Source organism: Heteronotia binoei, chromosome 1 (assembly GCF_032191835.1).
Source record: "Heteronotia binoei isolate CCM8104 ecotype False Entrance Well chromosome 1, APGP_CSIRO_Hbin_v1, whole genome shotgun sequence".
Classification (NCBI taxonomy): Eukaryota; Metazoa; Chordata; class Lepidosauria; order Squamata; family Gekkonidae; genus Heteronotia; species Heteronotia binoei.
The window spans coordinates 41,409,037-41,430,279 of NC_083223.1; the positions used below are offsets into that span (position 1 = coordinate 41,409,037).

The window sequence follows — 21,243 nt, forward strand, 5'->3', positions numbered from 1 at the left end:
AACATCAGCTGTAGTCCGTTAGCTGCAGCAGCTTCTGAGTCAGAAAGCAAAAGCAGAAGCTTATTAACTGATTAGGCAGCCAGAACTTGGGAAAGACGAAACAGCTGCACCAAAATTAAAATTGAGGTGATAAGATAAGACTATTTAAAAACAATTCTATCAAGGCAAGATAAAAGTTAGAAGATTGAAAACAACTTAGCGTTTTTAGGAGCGAAGAAACAAGCGTCTGCCTTCCTCCGAGTCTGCGCAGTCCTGATCTCCGTTATTGTTAATGCATTGAGTAACACCATTGGTTGTTTATTTCAGTCTTCCTCTGTCTGATCTTTGCAGCAACCCTGTGAGGGAGGTTGAGAGTGTGGCTGACTCAAGGTCATCCACCAAACTTTCATGGCAGAGTGGGGATTTGAACCTGGGTCTTCCTGGTCCTAATCTGACACTGTACTACACTACACAGACTCCTTTACGCTGAATTAATATGCTTTATATTTATGCAATATCAACATTAGGTATTTCCCCCCGGGACAAGGGGCAAGAGAGTGTGCACTGTATTCTGAATTTCTTTTTGCATGTGTCCAGTCTACAGACAGAAGGAACAGCACAGAAATTCTTTGTCTGCTGCTTTTCACAGAAGCCCTTCCCTGCAAATGAGCACATTTGCAAGGAAGGAGATACCAGTCTGTCACCCTCTTATCTTAATAGCCCATTTGGGAGAAAAGCATGTAGACATGAGACATAAGCTTCAAAAATCTTCCTCGGGAGAAGATGTGCTGGTGTGAATGTACAGTGTTTTGTTTTTTAATGGGGAGATGCCACAAGGAACAGCACAGACCAAGTGTGTGGGGCAGTAAAAAAACCCTTACAAATGGATCAGCTGTTTCCAAGACCAATCCCTAGAAAAACTGCTATTATATATACAAATGATACCCTCAGCTACTGTTTATTGATGTTGATAATTTGCACTCTTCTTTCCTTACAGTATCTCCTCCCCCCCCATTTTATCCTTGCAACAGCTGATCAGCCCAAGATCACCCAACAAACTTCCATGACAGAGTGGGGACAATCTGACGCTGTAACCAGTTTACCACATTGCTATATCATATTAGAATCTCCAATGTGCCACACATTTTAACATACTCAGAGTAAACTAATGCTATAAATGAAAACATAGCCTTCAAATGTTACAATACATAAAAAATTAATGCAGATTTCTCTGCAGAATCATTATGGATTACACACTAAATGCAGAGTGCAGGTCTTTCAGAAAAATACCATTTATTCAAGAATACTTTGATTTTAAGCAAGTAAATGAATCCAGAATTGTCAAATTACTTTTGATGATACAATAGTGAGAGTATTCCAGACACTGTTTTAATAAACAAATGGGGGGGGGAGCTACATTTGTTAACCCTCTGAACATAGGTTGACTGAGAGGCCAAAATGGCTCTGAAAAGAGTATCACCTTACCCCCTGATGGAGGGATTACTCTTCCAGGAAGGGCCCTATGCTGGATACCACACAACTCATCCAAACATAGCCACTGCACAATGTACCCAGGGCTGTGGGCCCAGCATAACATTCCCAGCTTCGGGTTGGGGAATTCCTGGAAATTTGGGGACGGTGGTGAGGGAGGCAGGGTTTAGGGAGGGGAGGGGCCTCAGCAGGAATATGATACCATAAAATCCACCTTCCAAGGCAGCCATTTTCTCCATGGGAACTGCTCTCTGTAATCTGGAGATCAGTTTTGAACACATGAAGCTGCCTTATACTTTGCCTTATACTGCTTTATACTCTGGTCCATCAAATTCAATGTTGTCTGTTCAGACTGGCAGCCACTCTCCAGGGTCTCAGGCAGAGATCTTTCACATCACCCGTTGCCTGGTCCTTTTAACTGGGGATGCTGGGGTTGAGACCTTCTGCATGCTAAGCAGATGCACGGCCTTCCCCTAACCCCAGAAGATTGCCAGGTCCCAAGTGGAAGTTAATAACCCCAGCCCAGCAGCAATTGTTGTTGGACAGTGGCCAATCTATAACTTACCTGGTGGCAGCCACTCCATGATTTGCCCCGTTTGGGTCCAGGTGATGGCCGCTGCACAATTCACTCAACAGCAGCTACCATACAACTCCTTTGGCAGTAGCCAACAACAACATGTATCTTTCCTGTGCCAGCCTAGCAGCAGCCACAGTACAACTTACTCAGCAGCAGGCCTGGGATGGGAAATTCCTGCAGATAAGGGGATGTGGACTTTAGGGAAGGAGCTTAGGTGATATGTGATGCCATAAAGCCCATCTTCTGAAGCTACCATTTCCTCCAGGAGAACTGGTCACCCCACCTGGAAGTCAGCAACTCTAGACCAGGCCCAGCAGCAGCTACTCACCCAGGGCTGAGCTTGGTAGCTGCCTAAAGAAGCCATTGCACAAGTTGCTCTGCACTAGCAGTCACCATTTAACTTTCTTGGGCCGGGCCCACCAAGTCATTGGACAATTCACCTAGGTCAGGCCCAGCAGCAGCTACTGCACAACCCACTGGGCCTGGTAGGAGCTACTGTGCAACTTTGTCTGGCAGCAGCCATTATGTGACTCACACAACTCCTCAGCTGTGGCCACTCTGAAACCCGGGGCTGGGCACAGAAACAACCACTGATTGACCCACTGGATGAGACGTCTGCTGACTGAGCTCCGACGAAGGAGAGTACTGTTGTTTGGTTTTATTTCAGTTTTAGCCTTTATAGTCCTTTTATAATGGTTGCAGAGATGGGGGAGGAGTGAGGGCTTTTAATGAGCAAACAGTGACGAGACTGCTGCTCCTCACTTCCCACGGACTTTTTGACTGCTTTACATTTGGTCTCTGACTGCTGGAGATTTTAGCTTGAGATTTATACCTCAGCAGAAGAAGAGCCTTTACTGAAAAAAGTTGAACTACGGGCTAGGCTTTTCTTTTCTTTTTTAAAATCTCAGTATCTTGTGCCTGGCTTTGTGGTTTTTAGAGTTTTTTCTCTCTCCCTTTCTGAGCCTAGGTCTGAATCCCGGTTCTTTTTTTGAGAGACGTAGACAAATTGAAAATAAAATTGACCACTTGTCTCAGAAATTCTTGCTAAATACCAAAGTTAAAACAAACCCTGGGAAATTAGCAAGTGAAGAGGTGAAGAGCCCGAAGAAGAACTTGGTACAGCAGCAGTGTGATGAGGGATCCCAATGAAAAGTAAAGCTGCAACCTTTCAAAGTGTGTTTAACTGTCTGCCCTTACAAACAAAAGAAGTTCTTATGGAACTCAATTCGATGGGCTACTCTAAAAGCCCTTTTAAGGGAGAAATTACCATCAATTGACTTAATTGACCAAATCAGGCTCAAAGAATCTTGCTCACTTTCAGCCGTTCCAGGATCCCCAGTCTGCTGCAGTCCCAGAAAGACTTCCTTCACACCAAGAGGATTTTTCTAGCTAGGGTCTTTGTCAGTCCTCTTATAAACCCTCTGTTACCCCACTGGCAAAAAGAGGGCTCTTTGACAGAGGTCATCAATTTCAAGGCAGGAATGACAAAAGCTGGAGACCAGAGTGACTTGGCTCAGGGTCCTGATTCACCTTTCTACCTGAACCCAGCTTCAGAGCATCTCCTTCTTGAGAACTCCATAGATCTAATTAACTCTTTCACAGCCCTCCCATCTACGGAACAACTTGCAATCACAACTAAACTCAAACTTTTGAAAACAAAAAGTGATCACACACTGGATGGCAGCCACTACACAAGTTTGGCCACCCCTTGTCAGCGCAGGGTTCATTGAGACTTCAACAATGAGAGAACTCTTTTCTTTTGAAAATAAGTTTCATTTATTGATTACAACAATGTTACTCTTGCAGAAGGTCTTTGAGAGTGATAACGTATAGAGAACAAGCACTAGCATTTATGGGGGTACATCAAAGCCTAGGGGATTTAAATCATTCTCATAATAAGGTTACATTCTGCTTTCAGAGGTGCTTGATTCACACGCCTGTTATCTCTTCTGCTGGGCCATTTCCACTCCCCCTCCCGGCTGGTGTCCTTGCCGGCGCCTGGGAAGCGGCTGCGCTTCGCTGCACATCAAACCCATTTATGGCCCAATTCCCTCCCACCTTTCCTCCTCCCTCTCAGGCATGCCTAAAATTCTACTGGGGATCATGGGGTTAGTTGCAGGCAAATAAACAACATAGGCAATATGGTTAGTATCAATAGAACACAAGCTGACACCCCTATTCTATGGTGTTATACTCTGATCTGCTCCTTCCTCTCACCAAACCCCACCCTTTCTGAGCTCTAAAATATACCCTCTGTGGAGAAACGCCATTTTAGTCAGTGGTGGTGCTTCATTTGGCAGGGGTCAGTAAATCCCTCAGCAGGCTTTGTAGCCTTCCCCTCACTCCCCCCCTTCCTTCCAGAGCCAAACCAACAACGCTAGGGGGAAAATCTCCTAGAGAGGCAGGAAGTGCTTTTGTTCTTGGCATGTGTTAGGCAGGAAGAGAAGCCAGATTTGAACTGGGGCTCGAGCGAGCATGTGGTGAGCATGGAGGCTCCTGCCTGGGAGGGCCCAGGCAGGCAGACAAAGTAAGTCATTCAAAAAGGGCAGGGCATGTCTAGATCAGGGCCAACCGGATGCGTTTATAATCAACTTTTCTTTGTTATGCTGTTTGCTGTGTTGTGCGGTGCTGTGCTAATTTTTTAAATGCAACTGTTTTTGGTTTGTTTTTCTTTCCCTATATTTTTCTCTTTTAAATAAATAGTTTTTCTGTTTTAAATGCTGGCAGTCAATCTCTGTACCACATAGATCCCCAGACCGCTTTAGACCACGCTGTGTTGAGAAGGGGGCCCCGGGGAAGGGGGAAGGCATGCAGTTGGATAAGGTGCCAATCCTCCAGGGGTGCCCCAAAGAAGCGCTGAGGTCTCTGTGAAACCCAAGTGCAGGGTGGCAGAGGACCTTGAGGCCTGGCCTCACAGCTGGAGAGGGGGATTGGGAGTCCTGTTCCTCTCAATCTGAACCCCGGGACTGAGCAGGTGGTGGCAGCGTGCCCAAGGGGCAGGAGGAGAAATAGCTCCCTCCAGGAGTTGGCGACTCAATAGGGAGTCTGACGGGACCGGGTCTGAAGGCAGAATCGGGCCGGTTCCGTCACACCCTCCAAAGCCGCATTTCCACCAAGGGAACTGAAATCTGCAGCTTGGAGAACAGGCGTAATTCTAGATTTCCAGGTAGCCTTGCCAATGCCCAGGTCCCAGCGGGGGTTCTCCCACTTTCCCAGGCTCCTTCCCACCCCCAGTCAGCTGGCCAGTGGGGGGAAGCCCCGCCCCCACAGCCATCATGTGCCTTTCCCCCTCCTGAGGCTTCAGTCTCTACTTGAAAAGCCTTCCTCTTTGGATGGTATGTCTGTGTCTTTAAGGCTGAAGGGGAGGGGGGGAGGCAGAACAACATGGCTGTGAAAGGAGCCCAGACCTTCTGTTTGTTGCACAATCCTTGCAGAGGTCGTTTGCATAGTGTGAAGGTAAGCCTGAACCTTTGGTTGCTGTGTTACTGTGAAAAACTTGAAAGTTCAGCAACTCATGAGTGGAGGTGCCAATCCTCAGGTGGGGGCAGGCGAGCCCTGGTTTGGAGGCCCTCTGGAGCTTTAGGGTCATCAGAAATGGGGGGGGGGGAGGAAAATTTCTGCTGTACCATAGGGTATAATGGAGAATTAATCCCTGGGTATCTGGGGCTCCGGAGGGGCGGCTTTTTGAGGTAGAGGTACCAGATTTTCAGCATAGCATCTGATGAGTCTCCTCAAAATGCCCTCCATGTTTCAAAATGATTGGACCAGGGGGTCCAATTTTATGAGCCTCAAAAGAAGGTGCCCCTATCCTCCATTATTTCTAATGTAGGTAAGGCATTAAAAAGGTATGTGGTCCCCTTAAATGTGATGGCCAGAACTTCCTTTGGAGTTCAATTGTGCTTGTCACAACTTTGCTTATGTCTTCACCTCCAAAGTCCCCAGATATTTCTTGAATTGGACTTGACAACTGTTTCCAGGCCGAACCTGGAAATTGGCAACCTTACAAGCAATCACTCCTGAAATGATAAATAAGGATAAATTAATATGTCTCTGATCAGCCTAAACCCATAAACGTTAAGTGTAAAATCCCATTGAATTCAATGTAGTTATTTCAGAGTAAGTACATAGGACTACTACACAATCCTTGCCCTGAAAGGGAAGACATAACGTCTGCCTTTTATTTCAAAGCATGCAAGGTTATCTAAGAAACACGCACAGCTCCCTACAAAAAAGGAGGTTTGAATTTTGGGCACTTTTTTAAAAGGCACAAAGCCCACTAAACCCAACGGGAATTTACTGCCAAATTGAAAGGCATGATACAAACAGCAGCGTCTTTTTGGTCCGCCCACAGAATGGCAAAGCCCCGTATTCATTGGCTTCTCTGGCAAGAAAAAAAGAAAAGGATTCACGGAGATTGGCTGCGCGCGTGCTGCCTCAGGACGTCCCGCGCTCAAAAGAGGGCTGCAGCCAGCGGCTGGAAAGAGCGGGAAAGTAGTTTGTTTCTGAGAGACAAGGAGCGGTGGGGAGATTGACGGGTATTCACCTCATGAACGGGTAGTTTAAAAGCGATAGATTCTGTTGTGTCTCAGACTAGATTTCTACGTGTTTTACATAGATTTGTTGAAGCTGTATACCTATCCTTACATTTACATTGCAGTAGATAGATCCAAGCGGGCACGCGTTGGTCTGAAGCAGCTGAACAAAGCAGGAGTCAAGTGGCAGCTTTAACTTTACATTGCAGTAATAAAGTTCCCTCTCCTCGCTTCACGCAAACACACCCCGAGATTGGGAGGGGGGGGGCTTTTTTAAAAACAACAACAACACGCAAAATGTTTTTCTTTGTAAGCAGTCAAGTGTGTTTGTGACTTAGGAGCGAGAGTATATGTTATTATCTTAATAGAAAGGCAGGCTTAGCTGTATTTTTCTGCAACATTGTTCCAGCCGTGTAGCACTCTTTAAAAAAGAAGTAAAGAGGGGGGGGGGGGAGTCTTTATACAAACTAGCATTTATTTCCAAGAGGAGACATTATGGTTACAAGATTTGTAGCAAGTATTCTTATAATTTATGGCAAACAAAATTTTAGCTGTAAACTGGAGTTTGCAGTTATACAAAAGATGGTAGAGTTTACTTATGATTGTGTGGATTTAACAAGCAGAGATGTATTTTTAGACAGATTAAAAATGAGAGCAATGTGGGGTTGGGGCTGTTTTTTTTTCAGGAGGAAAAAAAAAATATTTTTCCGAGTTTTAAAGATGTATAATCAAGTGGATATGGCAGACCTATGTGATTTGCATTCCTTTCATTACAATTGTGAACATATTAGTTGGGAGTAAATTTCAGCTTGCTACCTTTTACCTTTGAGAAAAAAAGGTAAAGGTTAGGGTTACCGGGCTTGTGTTACAAAAATACCTGGAGAATTTAGGGGTGGATCCAGGAGAGGGTGGGGTGAGGGGAGGGGCCTCAGCATGGTACATGCCATAGAGTTCCCCCTTCAAAGCATGCATTTTCTCTAGGGTAATATGCATAGGGCAGCACAATGTGTGTGGGGAAATAATGCTTAAAAAGGCAGTGTTTGATGGAGATAGTTGGTTGCCCTTGGGCAACATCTACCCAATGGTGTCATCAACTTGTGTTCACCAACTGCTGTTGGCTATTCAACAGGGGGTCAGTGGTACCATGCAGTGGTACCATTCATTGCCTCCTCCCAACAGTGTTCTCCAGTAATGGCAAGCCTTCTTTCTGTCTTTGTTGGTATTCAGTAGTAACCTCCAGGTAGTGGTTTCAGGCATCCTCATTCCTCACCCAATGCATTGCCTCTGTAAGGGACTGCCACAGGACTGTCCTTACTTTTCTTGCCAATACCGCATCAAGCTCTACTGGAAAGAAAATAATCCCCATGTCATTTAACTGAATAAGCTGCTTTTGGAAGAAAATGCTATTACACCTATTTAAGTATGAACACTGTGGAAGTGAAGCACATTCTGCAGAACAAGCTAATGGAGTACTAAACACTGTCTTCAGTGCCACAGGACTGTCCTTAGCTTTCTTGACAAGACTGTGTCAAGTTCCACGGTGGAAAGCAAAGTATTTCCATGCGATTTAACTGAGTAAGCTGCTCTTGGGAGGAATAGCTATTACAGCTATTCTTAAAATATGAACACTGTGGAAGTGACGCACAGTCTGCAGAACAAACTCTAATGAAGTACTAAACACTGTCTTCATTTGTGTGAAGCCTAGAGCTGCAATTATAAGCACACTAAAAAGAAACCATGTTCCTTTGAAAATAATGGTTTCAACTAGCTAGTACTTTTTTAGTCCTTTAAAATCAATATAATCATTAAAAAAAACCTCGAAGCAACTGGGTTGCAGTTGTCTGGGAGAAAGGCAGGCTTATACGTGTTTTAAGATAAATAAATATGAGCATGCTATCATTCTAGTTTGCCTTACAAATTAATACCAGGAATATAAATGTAAACATAATGTTACCAAAAATGTCTTTCATTAAACTAAAATGTCTTTCATTATACTAACAACAAGTAAAATATAATTGTAATAGCCTGTATGTTGGTTTATATTTTTAGACAGATACAGTGAAGCTATGTTCTTTAGAAATGAACATGAAAAACTCAGATTTACAAGCACTTTCACTGACATTTTGGAAGAAGCTGGAGAACCGTTGCCAAAGAAAGTTAAAATAGATAGAAGTAATTTGAACTTTGAGGAGGAACAACAGCAGTTCTTACAAAGACTGTATTATACAAATAAGAAATCATCTAACAAAACTCTGTGTTTTTCTCAAGTATTATGTAATGTTAATCAGAAAGGTTTGGAATTACAAGATGGAAACACTACAAACTTAATAACCAGCACAAGACCTTATGAACATTTTAAACTATGTGTGGATGTTAATTTGCAATCCAGGATGTTCAGAAATATACAGTTTTATGAAAAATGCATTATTGAAAACAGAGATTGTTGCGTCATAGGAGATGTTTGTTCTGAACTGAGTGTGCAAAATATATTGGTCACAAATCCAGAATCTTGGGCCTTGCATGCTAAAGAAAAACCAATAGAGATTGGTAGGAGTTGGAGTGAGTTGGCAACAGTAAATCTGGTACCTAATGACATTTGGGCAGAAAACCTTATCACCAGAATTGAACCTTTGCTTAAAGATGCACCAGTATATCAAAGCAATGAAAATGGCACTGATTGCCTTAATGTACATGCAGTTCCAATATCAAAAGCACTATACCAGGTTATAAAACCAGTTACAGTGTATGAAAGCAGTGGTGGCAAAATTCTACCCTTTTGTTTCCAAGCTAGAAGCTTTATGAAAGGAAATAAGTCAGATCTTGTCTCTTTGTTCTATACAAATAAAAGTGTGAATGAGAATGGTAATATTTTATTATTCCCAAAACAGACAAGGTGTCCTGCAAATAATAATTTTAGAGGAAATAAAGAGTTTCAGAATTTGTATAAACTATATTCAAGAAAATGCGAAAGACTTATAAACCCTAAATTAGTGAAATTTCTTGCTTTTGAGTTACTTTTGCAAGATAAAAGAGGATATAATTGCAGCACTGCAAATGAAAAGAATGACATCTCAATATTCAGCCAAAGAACTACATTTAATATTCAGTTAAAAGCAGCATCTAAAGAAAGCAGCTGCAAAAAATATCACATATTTTCCAAAGTTACTGTTGAAGGTAATAATACCTTTTCAATAGATGATAATGAAAAAGAAAAAAAGGCAAGGCAACATGCACTTTATGACAAACAGATTTTACAAGCCAATAATATCCATAGTTTTTTTGTATGGGACACTATTAAAAAAGAGGAAGATCTGACAGCCCATTCAAGGCATTTGAGTACCTTCTCTTCAGTTCCAAATATATTTGAAAAGTTAAGTATTAAACATTCAAGTCTTAAAATGATGGCTACTATGGTAACCTGTACACAAAAGAAGAAAATGAAAGACTTCAGTAAAAACAATGTTTTTTCCCTTAAGAAATTTAAAACTTTACATTTTGTATTAAGAGCAAACAACAAATGTAAAGACAAGAGATCCAGAAATAGCATCAATTTTGTGAGGAAAAGAAAATATGTCCCTAGATATCTAGAAACTTGTAGCAGAACAGTGACGGACAAGAGGAAATATAGTGATTGTGAAGATGTGGGGAGCAATCATTGCAGTTCTGTTGCTGCAAAAACTCCTTTCTCTCTTGAAACATTCAACAAAATTCCACTTAATGATAACTGTGAGGAGTTGGATCAAATTTCACTTATAAGCAAGGTAATCTTTAATTACAAAAACATGGACAAACATAGCAAAAGATGCACAGCCGCAGCATCAAGAATAGCTTATAATGGACATGACGCACGGGTTTACTTTCTACCCAAGTTATTATTTCCAGCTATAACAAATTACAACTGTTTGTTAGTGCAAGAAAGCAAAAGTAAAAGCTCTCAGTATCCTAATGATTTCAATACCAGTAGCCAGGTGCTTAAACAAAACAGCATTGCTTTCCCAAGTAATGGTCCTAATTCTAGAAATATACTTTCTTTTACTTCAGTTATCTTTCATGATCTTTGTATAGCTCAAAATACAACCATTGGTGTCAAAACACGGCATAGTAAGGTTACCCTGTTTGGACACAGAAGGAAAAATAGCTGTATATTTGACAAAATGAAGAGTGTTTTACAAGATGAGCCTGTATGTAGGTCTCAAGGCTCTAATAGCTTGAAGAATCTTAAAGTGGAAAATATGAAAATTTTGCTTAAAAAAGGTTTTTTCCCTAGCAGCACATGTCGTTCAGAGCCGGTAGTGTCTGTGAAACAAAATGTTGACTATTTCAGAGAAATAGGAAATGCAACTGTTGAGAAGATTTATACAAGTAAAAGAAATCAACATCAGAATTTAATTCTGCCATATTTAAAAAATGAATCTGCAAAAATTATTGGCTCTGAAGAAAGATTAATGGAGCTTTCATGTACAATGACACAAGAACATTTTGAAGATGTGACAGAGAAGCATTTACCTTCAAAATTTAAAAACAACTATGAATTTGAAATGAACCGATTTGATTTGGTATTGAAAGAACTTAATGGGTTTAATGACATTAGTAATGGAAATAAGAACAGCTTGCTGCATGAACAAAGGAATATAATTCAGGAAGATTCTCATGAATTAAGTTGTCTTGACAGTGTACTACAGGAAGACTCCAAAAATATTGATGAGAATAAAGAAAATGTGACCTTTTCAACTTGTGGTAGTAGTTTAAGCTATACTATGGTGAATCAAAATAAGAATGGACAGATTATATTTAAAGACACAAGACTGAAATCTCCTGGGGAGCAGGAAGTACCACATGAGGACTGTTCAAGAATTTTAGATGAAGAATTGTTTTATCCAACCCCTGAAGGTAATCTGTAAATCTAATACCAAAAAACTAGGCCCTGTGCAAATAAGGCAAACCTACACCGTGGGCCAGCCATGGTTACAATATAGTATAGAATATCTTATATTTTTATTTAAAATTGCACTTTGTTTTATTTTATGCTATGAGCTGCCTCAGGCAGAGCCTAAAAGTGCACAGTATAAATATTTTAAATAAATAAAATGCTCTGGTGTGCAGAAAGCTAGCAGTTTTGGGGAAAAGTTCTAATGCTGGGGTACAATGGGTCTAGGAGTTAAAAACCTGGAATTTGGTTGGCCATTTTGGGTTGCTGTTGCCAGTCATGATAAGATGTGAAAACAGGACAGCACCCACACCAGAAGCAGATGAAGAAGGGAAGTTAGAGTCAGCATCAACTTGCCTTTTTGGTGTAGTGGTTAAACGTGGAGGACTCTAATCTGGAAAGCCAGGTTTGATTCCCCACTCCTCCACATACAGCTGCTGGGTGACCTTGGTTCAGTCACAGTTCTCTCCGAGTTCTCTCAAGAGCAATTCTCTCAGAGCTCTCTTGGCCCCACCTACCTCATAGGGTGTCTGTTGTGGAGAGAGGAAGGGAAAGGGATGTAAGCAGCCCTGAGACTCCCAAGTGAAGGATAGAATATAAATCCAATCTCCTCCTCCTGGCTGAGAAGTGAGCAAGTGGGGAACAGGGACAGAGAAACCTAAGTAGGTACTGAGAGATGAAATGGTTGGGGCAGGGAGGCATGGTGGGCAAGCAATCAAGAGCTGGCAGGAGGGGTGGATGGGGAGCTAAAATGTATGCGGCAAAGAAGAGAAGCTAGTGTTAGAAGTGAGAAGGAAGCTACACAGGGGAGGAGGAAATGGAATGTCTGCCCCTCTAGTGATTTTAAAACTATAAATTATTATAATTATAAATAATTATTAGCTTACACAGGTAGATCTGGACCTGAATTGAACACAAGAGGAAAAAGATTTCTAGATGCTTTGTATTTTTGACCTGCATGCCTTAAAATGTTATTTTCATTGTAACTGTTAAATGAGGTCAATATAGTTTGTTGAATAATTATAAAGTGTGCCTATATTGCATTTTAAACCATTAATTTAATTTTAAATGTTAAATGTAATACTTAAGAGTGTTCTTCTCTAATTTAAGAATGTTTTGATTCTGGTTGTAAACAACCTTTACCTTGGAACCCAGCATTTGTGTCTCGTACATCTATGGAAGAAAGAAGTTATAGTTTACAAGGAGAACGAGGTAAATCATCTTTTTGTAGCAACACATCACTGGAGTATTTTCTATTTTTCTATACATCTTTTAATTACATATACATTTGGGATTGTCATTTTGATTTTAATTCCAATAGAAGAAAATGTAATTTTCTTTTTCACCATAATAAAAATGAATATATAGGGTGAATATAAAAGCACACATTGTCTTCTTGTCATTGTTGTCTTTCTGTCAAGTAATTCTGTTCTTCTACTAGAAGTTTAATCCATTGTGCAAAACTGGTAACAGGAAAAACAAAACAAAATATGAACTTACTTGTTTTCTTGGATATCAGTTTACCTGTTCAGGAAACAGACAGAATTGATTTTGAATGAAGTTCTCATTCATATCCAGCCCTTAAAGAAATGTTATTCTGAACATACTTATATACAAAAGCAAGTGTTTTATAGAATAACAAAGAGTAATAGAGACTCATAGGATCCTGTAGCATGTGGTTAATTTCAGATTTCTGTAAATCCTAATTCTAGTACATTGCTTATTAGATGTTTTATCCTATTGATTGTATTGACCTTCACTATGTAATCTGCCTAGAGTCTCAGTGAGAAAGATGGACTATAAAAGAAATAAATAAATGGAAATGTGTGGTAGAGAAAGAAAGATATCCCACCTCTTTCCCCCCTTGTCCTTTTTGGTCCCTGTCCCCATTCTTTCATTATCTCCTTTGTACTCCTTGTTCTTTTCAATTTTCTCATTTCTCCCTTGTGACTCTCTCAAGTTCTCTTGATCTTCTTTCTTCTTCTCTCATCACTTCGCTTCCCCCAATGTTTAACTCTTTTGTCGTTGAGTAGCTCAGGGTTCATATCCATTATGTGGATATTACAGCCCTGTAAATAAGTGGCCTGAAGGAGCCACCAATTTGTTCTTTGTTTTACCATTTTTTTGTTTCCCCCTTTCTTGGTTGACTTAGCACAACATACAGTGCTTTCACATGATGACTGTTTACAAGTGGATTTTGCTATTCTTACACAGTAACAATCCAGTTGCAAAGTGTGTAATTTAGTGTGTGTGAACACACCCATAGTGTCCCCTTGCTGGTAAATACAGTGGTTCACTTATTGTCAGTGTCCCAGTTTTTAAGGCTTTATAGTGCAGGCTGGGAAACACAGCCTTGTGCTATACTGGCAATGTGTCCCTTCTCTTTTTGGCTTTGTCTGGAAAATTATTTCTGTGGATGAATAGGAGGAACTTCTCCCTTGTCACCAACACAAGCCCTGATCCAGCACTGGAAGTTTAATTATGATGCATACCTAATGGAGGAAGAGAAGACGGTGTTAGAGAAGCATAGGAAAGCTTGCTGTCTTCTTCATGTCAATTACACCTATTTCCCTTAGCCTCATAGAGACCAAGGAATTGTGAAATTGAGTGAGGACCAAATTAGACCAGATGCTGTGAGATCTGTGATTGGCTTTGCAAGTTTCTTTTGTTAAATTCAAAGCAATTACAAGAAGGGTAGGATATCAACAGCACTGGGAGAGATAGTGTTTAATCTTCCAATTTCCACAATCTGAATGGTTTCCCAAACCCCTATTTGTATCACTGGGGAAAATATACAGGTACCTATATGGTGCTGGCTTGTTTGCCTCCGTAAGATAAATAGTAGCAAACACCACCTCTCTTAGTGGTGCCTCCCTCATCTGAACCCTCCCTGAACAAACCAAACAAAAACATTATGGGAAACCAAACTGAGGATTTTCCAGCATCCGTCTGTATTGACTCTAGCTGAGGTGGCAGACAGCTTCTGGACCTACTCAGTTTTATTCCTTAGGAAAACCTATTTCTCATGTTGCGTAGGAGGGCATCTTGATATGAGTGATTCCCATCAACTGCTCAGGGAAGCAGGACTAAACTTTCCAACTTCCTGTTTCTTGGGTGGGCCCAGTTTGTTTCCTGCCTTGTTAAGGAGAGCAGCTTTGCTTGTTTTTAGCTCTTTTTTACTAACTTTTCTTCTAGAGCAATTTCAGACCTGTGGGAGAGTTGAGTTTCCTAACCTCTCCAGTCTATCTCTTTCTCTTCACACCCTCTTTTCACACCTGTTTGGAGAGCCAGTTTGGTGTAGTGGTTAAGTGTGCGGACTCTCATCTGGGAGAACCGGGTTTGATTCCCCACACCACTACTTGTACCTGCTGGAATGGTCTTGGGTCAGCCTTAGCCCTGGCAGAGGTTGTCCTTGAATGGGTAGCTGCTGTGAGAGTCCTCTCAGCCCCACCCACCTCACAGGGTGTCTGTTGTGGGGGAGGAAGATAAAGGAGATTGTGAGCCACTCTGAGATTCGGAGTGGAGGGCAGGATATAAATCCAATATCATCATCATCATCACCTCCTCTTGGCTCTGCTGGTTCCTTTGTTTTTTCTTTGCTCCCCCCTCCTCTCCCTTTCTTCCTCTTAACAGCCCTGCAAAAGACCCTGGAGACTTTGGAGGAATGTGAAAGGAATAGTTTCCTTTCTGAGAATGATGCAGACCCTCTTCTTTTGCCATCTATTTCTTATGGCGAGAGCTCACCCTGCCAGACTAGCCCAGAGCCAAAAGTGAGTCAAAAGTGAAAGTGCTGAAAATGCATAATAATAATTTTAAAAAAAACAACAACAGGAAAACATCAGGAGCAAATAGCTCTCTGAGCAGCCAGTTCGGCCCCTGAAGTCTATGATGGTGCTGGAACCCTCATGACCCAGATGCACTCTTGACCACCAGAATGGATCTTCAGGAGGGTAATATACAGTTTCTATCTGCTCCTGAGGAAGTGTGTGAATGGAATCCTTGCTTGACTGAGCTTACGGAATTTCTAAAGAGAACCGAGGGAAGAGCTGAAAGGGATGCTAGAGCCCTCCTGCTCCACCCCCATCTCAAAGATCCAAACACTCTAATCTGAGATCACCTTCTCCTGCCCCAAGAAAAGGTACAGGTGCAGGGATGGGCATGCCTCATCACATTGGGATACTGGCTCTCAATGGCCCACTAAGGCAGCTCACAAAGCCTCCTCCTCTACTGCTTCCTCCACCAGGGTTCAGGGCAGCCTCTCAGGAATAGAAAGCCTTTCCTCCCAGTCAGAATTGAAGAGGAAGTTGGGAGAGTTCTCATAAGAGGAGAAACACATAGTTGCTAAACAGCCACACACCTGTTCAATGTAGATGACTACCACTTATCACTCTTATCCAATGCCATCCTGGCCTTAGACCTCACAGAAACCCTTAACCCCAGGGATGAATCCTCAGAGATTTAATCTAGGTTTCAGGGGAACAAGGAATTTTTCCCCTAAGGCTTCCTCCTCAGAATGATCAATTATCTACCCTAGTTTCTTTAAAAGACTGATGAAGAGAGCATGGGTTAAACCTGTATCTAACAGGCAGTTCCCAAGCTTTATTCCTTGCCTTATGCTATGGAATTGCTGCTGGTTCTCCTAGTGGATGCTCTGGCTGCAGCATTACAATCCTGCTCTCTGAAGATGATGTCAGATTTGTATTGGACAGAAAAGCAGAATGTGCTGTGAGAAAATCCCACGAGGCCATGGCAATGCCCATCAATACAGCAGCTACCTCGACCTTAATCTCTAGAGCAGTCATTGCGTGGTCCCAGATGTTGGTTCAACCCATTTCTAGTGACAAGAGAAGGGCAATAGAGGGTGCAACCACTTTCTCAAGGTGGTCACCTTCCTGGCAGATGCCTCCCTTGATGCAGTGACTTTTCCATTTTGCTCTTACACAGCTGCTTCTGCATCCAGGCGTGCCTTGTGGCTTTGCACATGGCAAGTGGATCTACATTCTGTGTTCATAATAATGGTGAACCCATTCCAGGGTGGAAGGTTTTTGGGGACCATCTTGACAAGATCCTCATGGAGACTAGAGATAAACAGAAGGCCATGCCCAGAAGTCTGTGGAGGGACTGTTTTGCCCCTATAGGTCCAACAAATCCAGTCAGCTCTCCAAGCAAGCAGAGCCAGCACGTGGGAGTAGGTGGGGTAGAAGGCTGCCTAGGGCACCCCCATGAGCTGGGCCCGGGGCTTGCATCCTGCACACCTTGCAAGGCGCATGGGACGCAACTGTCGGCTCCTCCCGTCCCTGCTCAGGCTTCCTGCAATGCAGGAAGCCTGAGCAGGGGACAGAGCTTGCAGTCCCGCACACCTTGCAAGGCGTGTGGGACGCAACTGTCGACTCCCCCCCACTTCTGATCGGGAAGACTGAGGGGATGGAGGCTACTTGATGACATCACTTTTTGTGACGTCATTGTGCAGTGTGCTTTGCATGCACAATTTTTTTTCTAAAAGGAGCTGGGGGGCACTGTGTTAGGGTCTGCCTTCAGCGGCAGAACCCCCAGCGCTGGCCTTGCAAGCGAGGAAAACCATGCTGCTAAGGAATTTCCAGTGGGGGATGTCTACGGCATTTTCCATTCGCAGGGTCGTGACCTGGCACTGGGCTATGGAAGCCTTAATACCAGGTCACAAGAGGGATGGTGGCTCAGTGGTAGAGCATCTGCTTGGGAAGCAGAAGGTCCCAGGTTCAATCCCCGGCATCTCCAAAAAAGGGTCCAGGCAAATAGGTGTGAAAAACCTCAGCTTGAGACCCTGGAGAGCCGCTGCCAGTCTGAGAAGACAATACTGACTATGATGGACCAAGTGTCTGATTCAGTATAAGGCAGCTTCGTATGTTCATATGAAAAGCCAAAGCTAGCCCTGCCCCCAGCAAAGCATGAGCTCTGCTTTGTTTCCTTCTTTCCCCCAACTCTCTGTTGTGCAGAGAAAAGCTAGCCTTGAAGACTGACACAGGCTGCAAAGCCTGAGCTCCAGTTGGCTTCCTTCCTTCTCCCGTCTCTGTGTTGTGCAGAGAGGAGATGGGCTGTCTCTTCTTCCTTCTCCCCCCCTCCCAGTGTTTGAGAGACAAGCTAGAGTCCACTGGCACCCATGAAATGTTCTTCAAGGTATGAACTTTCATGTGCCTTGCAGTATGTTCTTTTGGTGAGATTTTCCCAGGAGGTCTGGGTGGCAAAGAAAGGGGAGATTTTTTTTTTCAGCCGGGAGGGGCGGGGAGTGGACATTCCAGGAGCTATTTTTTTACCAAATGACCCCTGGGCAGAATTGTTGCTGACTGGGGTCATCTGATGGTAAGTAAGGCTTTTTTTCACTTTGGCCCCCCTTCTTTCTTTCTTTCCCTGCAAGTGATGCTCTGTCTGTATTCTTGGTGCTGGGGGGGGGGGGAAGCAACAGTGGGAGGGCTTCTAGTGCCCTGGCTCCACTGGTGGACATTCTGGTTGTTTTTGGGCATTGTGTGAGACAATTTTGGACTGGCCTGCTCCAACATTTCTCTTACGTTCTTATTTTCTTTCCATGTCTTTCTTTTCCTTTCCTTCCATTTTTACTGGATGAAACTTTTCTGTTCATCATACTGTTGTTGCAGACATAGGAGCTCTGCCAAGGAAAAGTTGGCACCACCAGTTGTAGCCAGCTGGCCTTTCTATGAGATTTGTGTGAGTGAGTGAGAGGTGTGGGGCAGAAAGACATTAGTGGAGATTACTGCTGTATATCTCAACAGCACTGGAAGTGATGGCACTATGAACTTGACACCATTTTACAGGTCCTGCTTTTAACAGCTGTCTAACACCAAAATTAAACCCCTCCTGTAGATATTAAAAAGGATGAAAGATGTTCACTGGCTGAATATCTGCAGAACTGGTTGCTTTTAAAGGCATGGGAAACACAGTCAGTAAAAAGCTGCAAGCCCCTCATAAATATCCTTTTTGGGATAACTGCATAAAAGCTTGTATGAACTTCATACAACTTGAAATTAATTCATTAATTGCAGTACAATTCTCTGCTACTTTTCACAGCAATTTACCAGTGTTTTAGCCAAGGAAAAGTATGAAAAATAGCTGTCAAAAGATTATCTTGAAACCAAGCAAGATGGTTGCTTGCTTTAATCCTTTCTTAATCACTCTTATACTGTTCCTCTGATCATCAGTTCTTTTGTTTCTAACAGTGGCTTACCTGTTCTGGTTGTCATTTTATCTCCATTCTCTTCCTTCCTGTTCCTGGGTACATTAACTCACAAAGCAACCAAACTGAGCTGGGGTGATGCCCACCTGGGAGACTGGAAGTTGAAGAATTTAGTCCTGCCTTCCTGAGCGATTGGTGGGAATCATCCATATCATGATGCGCACCTAACCTCCAAGGTTAGAATCCAAGGTTCTGTTTTTAAAGGGATGCATGAGTCACATATTACCAAACTAATAAACCTTTCAAAAACAAGTCCAAATATACTGCAGCCTGCAATTAGGGAGAAATGTTGTTTCTCATGGGTACTACCCAGAAGGCTACCATGACAAAACACATGCACAATTATTGTCATTGTCATAATTCTGGTCACAATTTTGGAGGTTGCTTTGGCTTATGATAAAAAAACAACGTTTAGCTTGAGGAGTTTTCATGATAGCACATTACAAATATGTTCTAGAATGTTTTTCATTTCCAAAATACTGCTTCTTTCTCCATATACAGGAAAGTGTTTCAGTGATGGAATTATCAGAGTACAACCTCTTAAAACATGTCATGGCCCTCTGAGAGTTGGATTATCCAGAAAAGCTAAGCCCAAGCAGCTTCATCCATATCTGAAATAGTTTAATATACTAAGTATTAAAGTGGCTTTTAAAAGTTGATAGTACTTTATCTATAAAGTTGTCAATATTTATATTTACTGGCTTTTAAAATTTGATACTAAAAGCACTGAAATATATATTAAAGTATCCCTTATAAATATTTGTTGTTTAATATTTTTGCAATTACTAGTACCTAAATAAGTATTATATTAAAATTCTATCTTTTAAATTTAATAAAATTCAAATATATGCAGTTTATGCAAAATCTTCAAGGTTATTTACGTTTTAATGTATATTACCCAAATGCTATAGTATTATATTCATGTTACGGAGTAGCTTGTTAGACAATCTGCTGCACACCGTAATGTTATTAATAAAAAAGGTTTTCCTGTTAGTTTAAAATTATTGTTTGTTTATTATTTGTTATGCTTAGATTGGCATGTCAAACTTATCATCTATATTCACACACAGAAAATTATAATGAGCATGACTGCTTCATTTATGCACATGGTCCTCTGTACTTTTATCCACATGGTACTTTTATTCCCTGCATTTATTCACATGGTCTGGTCCTACCACCTTTGACAGAGCTGGAAGAGGGTCTGCCTTACTATTATTCCAAAATGGGTGATTAAAATATTAATCCGGTTAATATTAATGCCTTTTCCTTTTGGTTCAAGGTGTCTTAGAATTCTAAGCTAAAACAATCTAATCAGGTTTTTCAAACCTTAAAAATAGTAACCATCTGTTAGTGGGGGCTTTAGTGGATTTTATCCAGCTCATGTTATCAAGATAAACGACATGGTGGTGGTGGGTGGAAAGGAGAGAAAGAAGCAGGGGACTGTCAGGAGAAGGGGGAAAGGAAATAGTGTGGGGAGGAGGATAGAGGGGAAAGTGAAGTGCCGTCTGCAAGTCCTTGCAGGTTCCCCACCAAAACTGGGCCATATCACAGCAACTGGCATGGCACCACACAGTTTTTCTAAGAAAAGGCTGCCAGGGAAAGGAGTGAAAGCTGAAGACATGGGGACAGATAAAGGTGGGTTGGCTGGTGGGTGGATAGAAAGGAAAGAAGGAAGCAGGAAAAGGAGACAAGCTACAGGGGCTGCCAGGGAAAAGAATTAGAAAATAGTTGGGAAGATGTCCCCGCCCCCCCCCCCCAAAAAAAAATCTGGCTTTCCACCCTTATAAGACTTCTATTCATGCTTTAGCAAAGAGAAAGTCTAAAACTATGTGAATTGTTTGGAAATTAGAAATAGAGGCATCTCTTTAATTGCAGATTGGATGCCAATGTTAGATAAAGGAGAACTGGATTAAAGAAAACTACACCAGCTACATGACACAAATTATAAGAACATAAGAAGAGCCCTGTTGGATCAGTCCATCTAGTCCAGTTACCTCTTTGCCCTGAGATCCAGAGGTTGACTGCCTCTGAACATGGGAGTTCCCCTCAGTCATCATGGCTCTGGGATTCAGAAGTTTAGTCCCTCATGGTTCCCCTCAGTCACCATGGCTAGTAGCCACTAATAGACCTATGCGCCATGATCAAATCCCTTTTAAAAACTGCTTATTCCTGTGGCCATCACTACATCCTCTGGCAGCAAATTCCACATTTTAATCACTCTCTGTGTAAAGAAGTATCTTCTTTTGTCCATCCTGAACCTGCTGCCAGGGCGAGGGCTAGGCTCTTGTGCCCTAGGCAGGGCTAACTAGTTGCAATGCCCCCCACCCCCAATTGTTAACCAGTTTTCAAAAACAGATGAATTGTAAGAAAAATGAAAAGCACAAAACTTGAAATTGGTAATTCTTTTTAAGAATGTGAGAATAAGTAATACAACAATCTTTGATTTTCTTTCTCAAAGAGAAAACAGTTTTAGTACACAAATTACAAATAATTTTGAGTATTCATGTGAATT

General features: G+C 42.0%; 1 protein-coding gene across 1 annotated transcript; it reads left to right on the top strand.

Annotated features, from left to right (window-relative positions):
• Positions 1-7,696: 7,696 nt before the first annotated feature.
• Positions 7,697-19,726, top strand: RAD51AP2 (RAD51 associated protein 2). The gene is made up of 5 exons (XM_060244563.1): positions 7,697-7,794; positions 8,633-9,915; positions 10,645-11,469; positions 12,662-12,718; positions 19,233-19,726. The coding sequence occupies exons 2-5, from the start codon at positions 8,646-8,648 to the stop codon at positions 19,349-19,351; spliced, it is 2,271 nt and encodes a 756-aa protein (XP_060100546.1). The 5' UTR covers positions 7,697-7,794; positions 8,633-8,645; the 3' UTR covers positions 19,352-19,726.
• Positions 19,727-21,243: the final 1,517 nt, after the last annotated feature.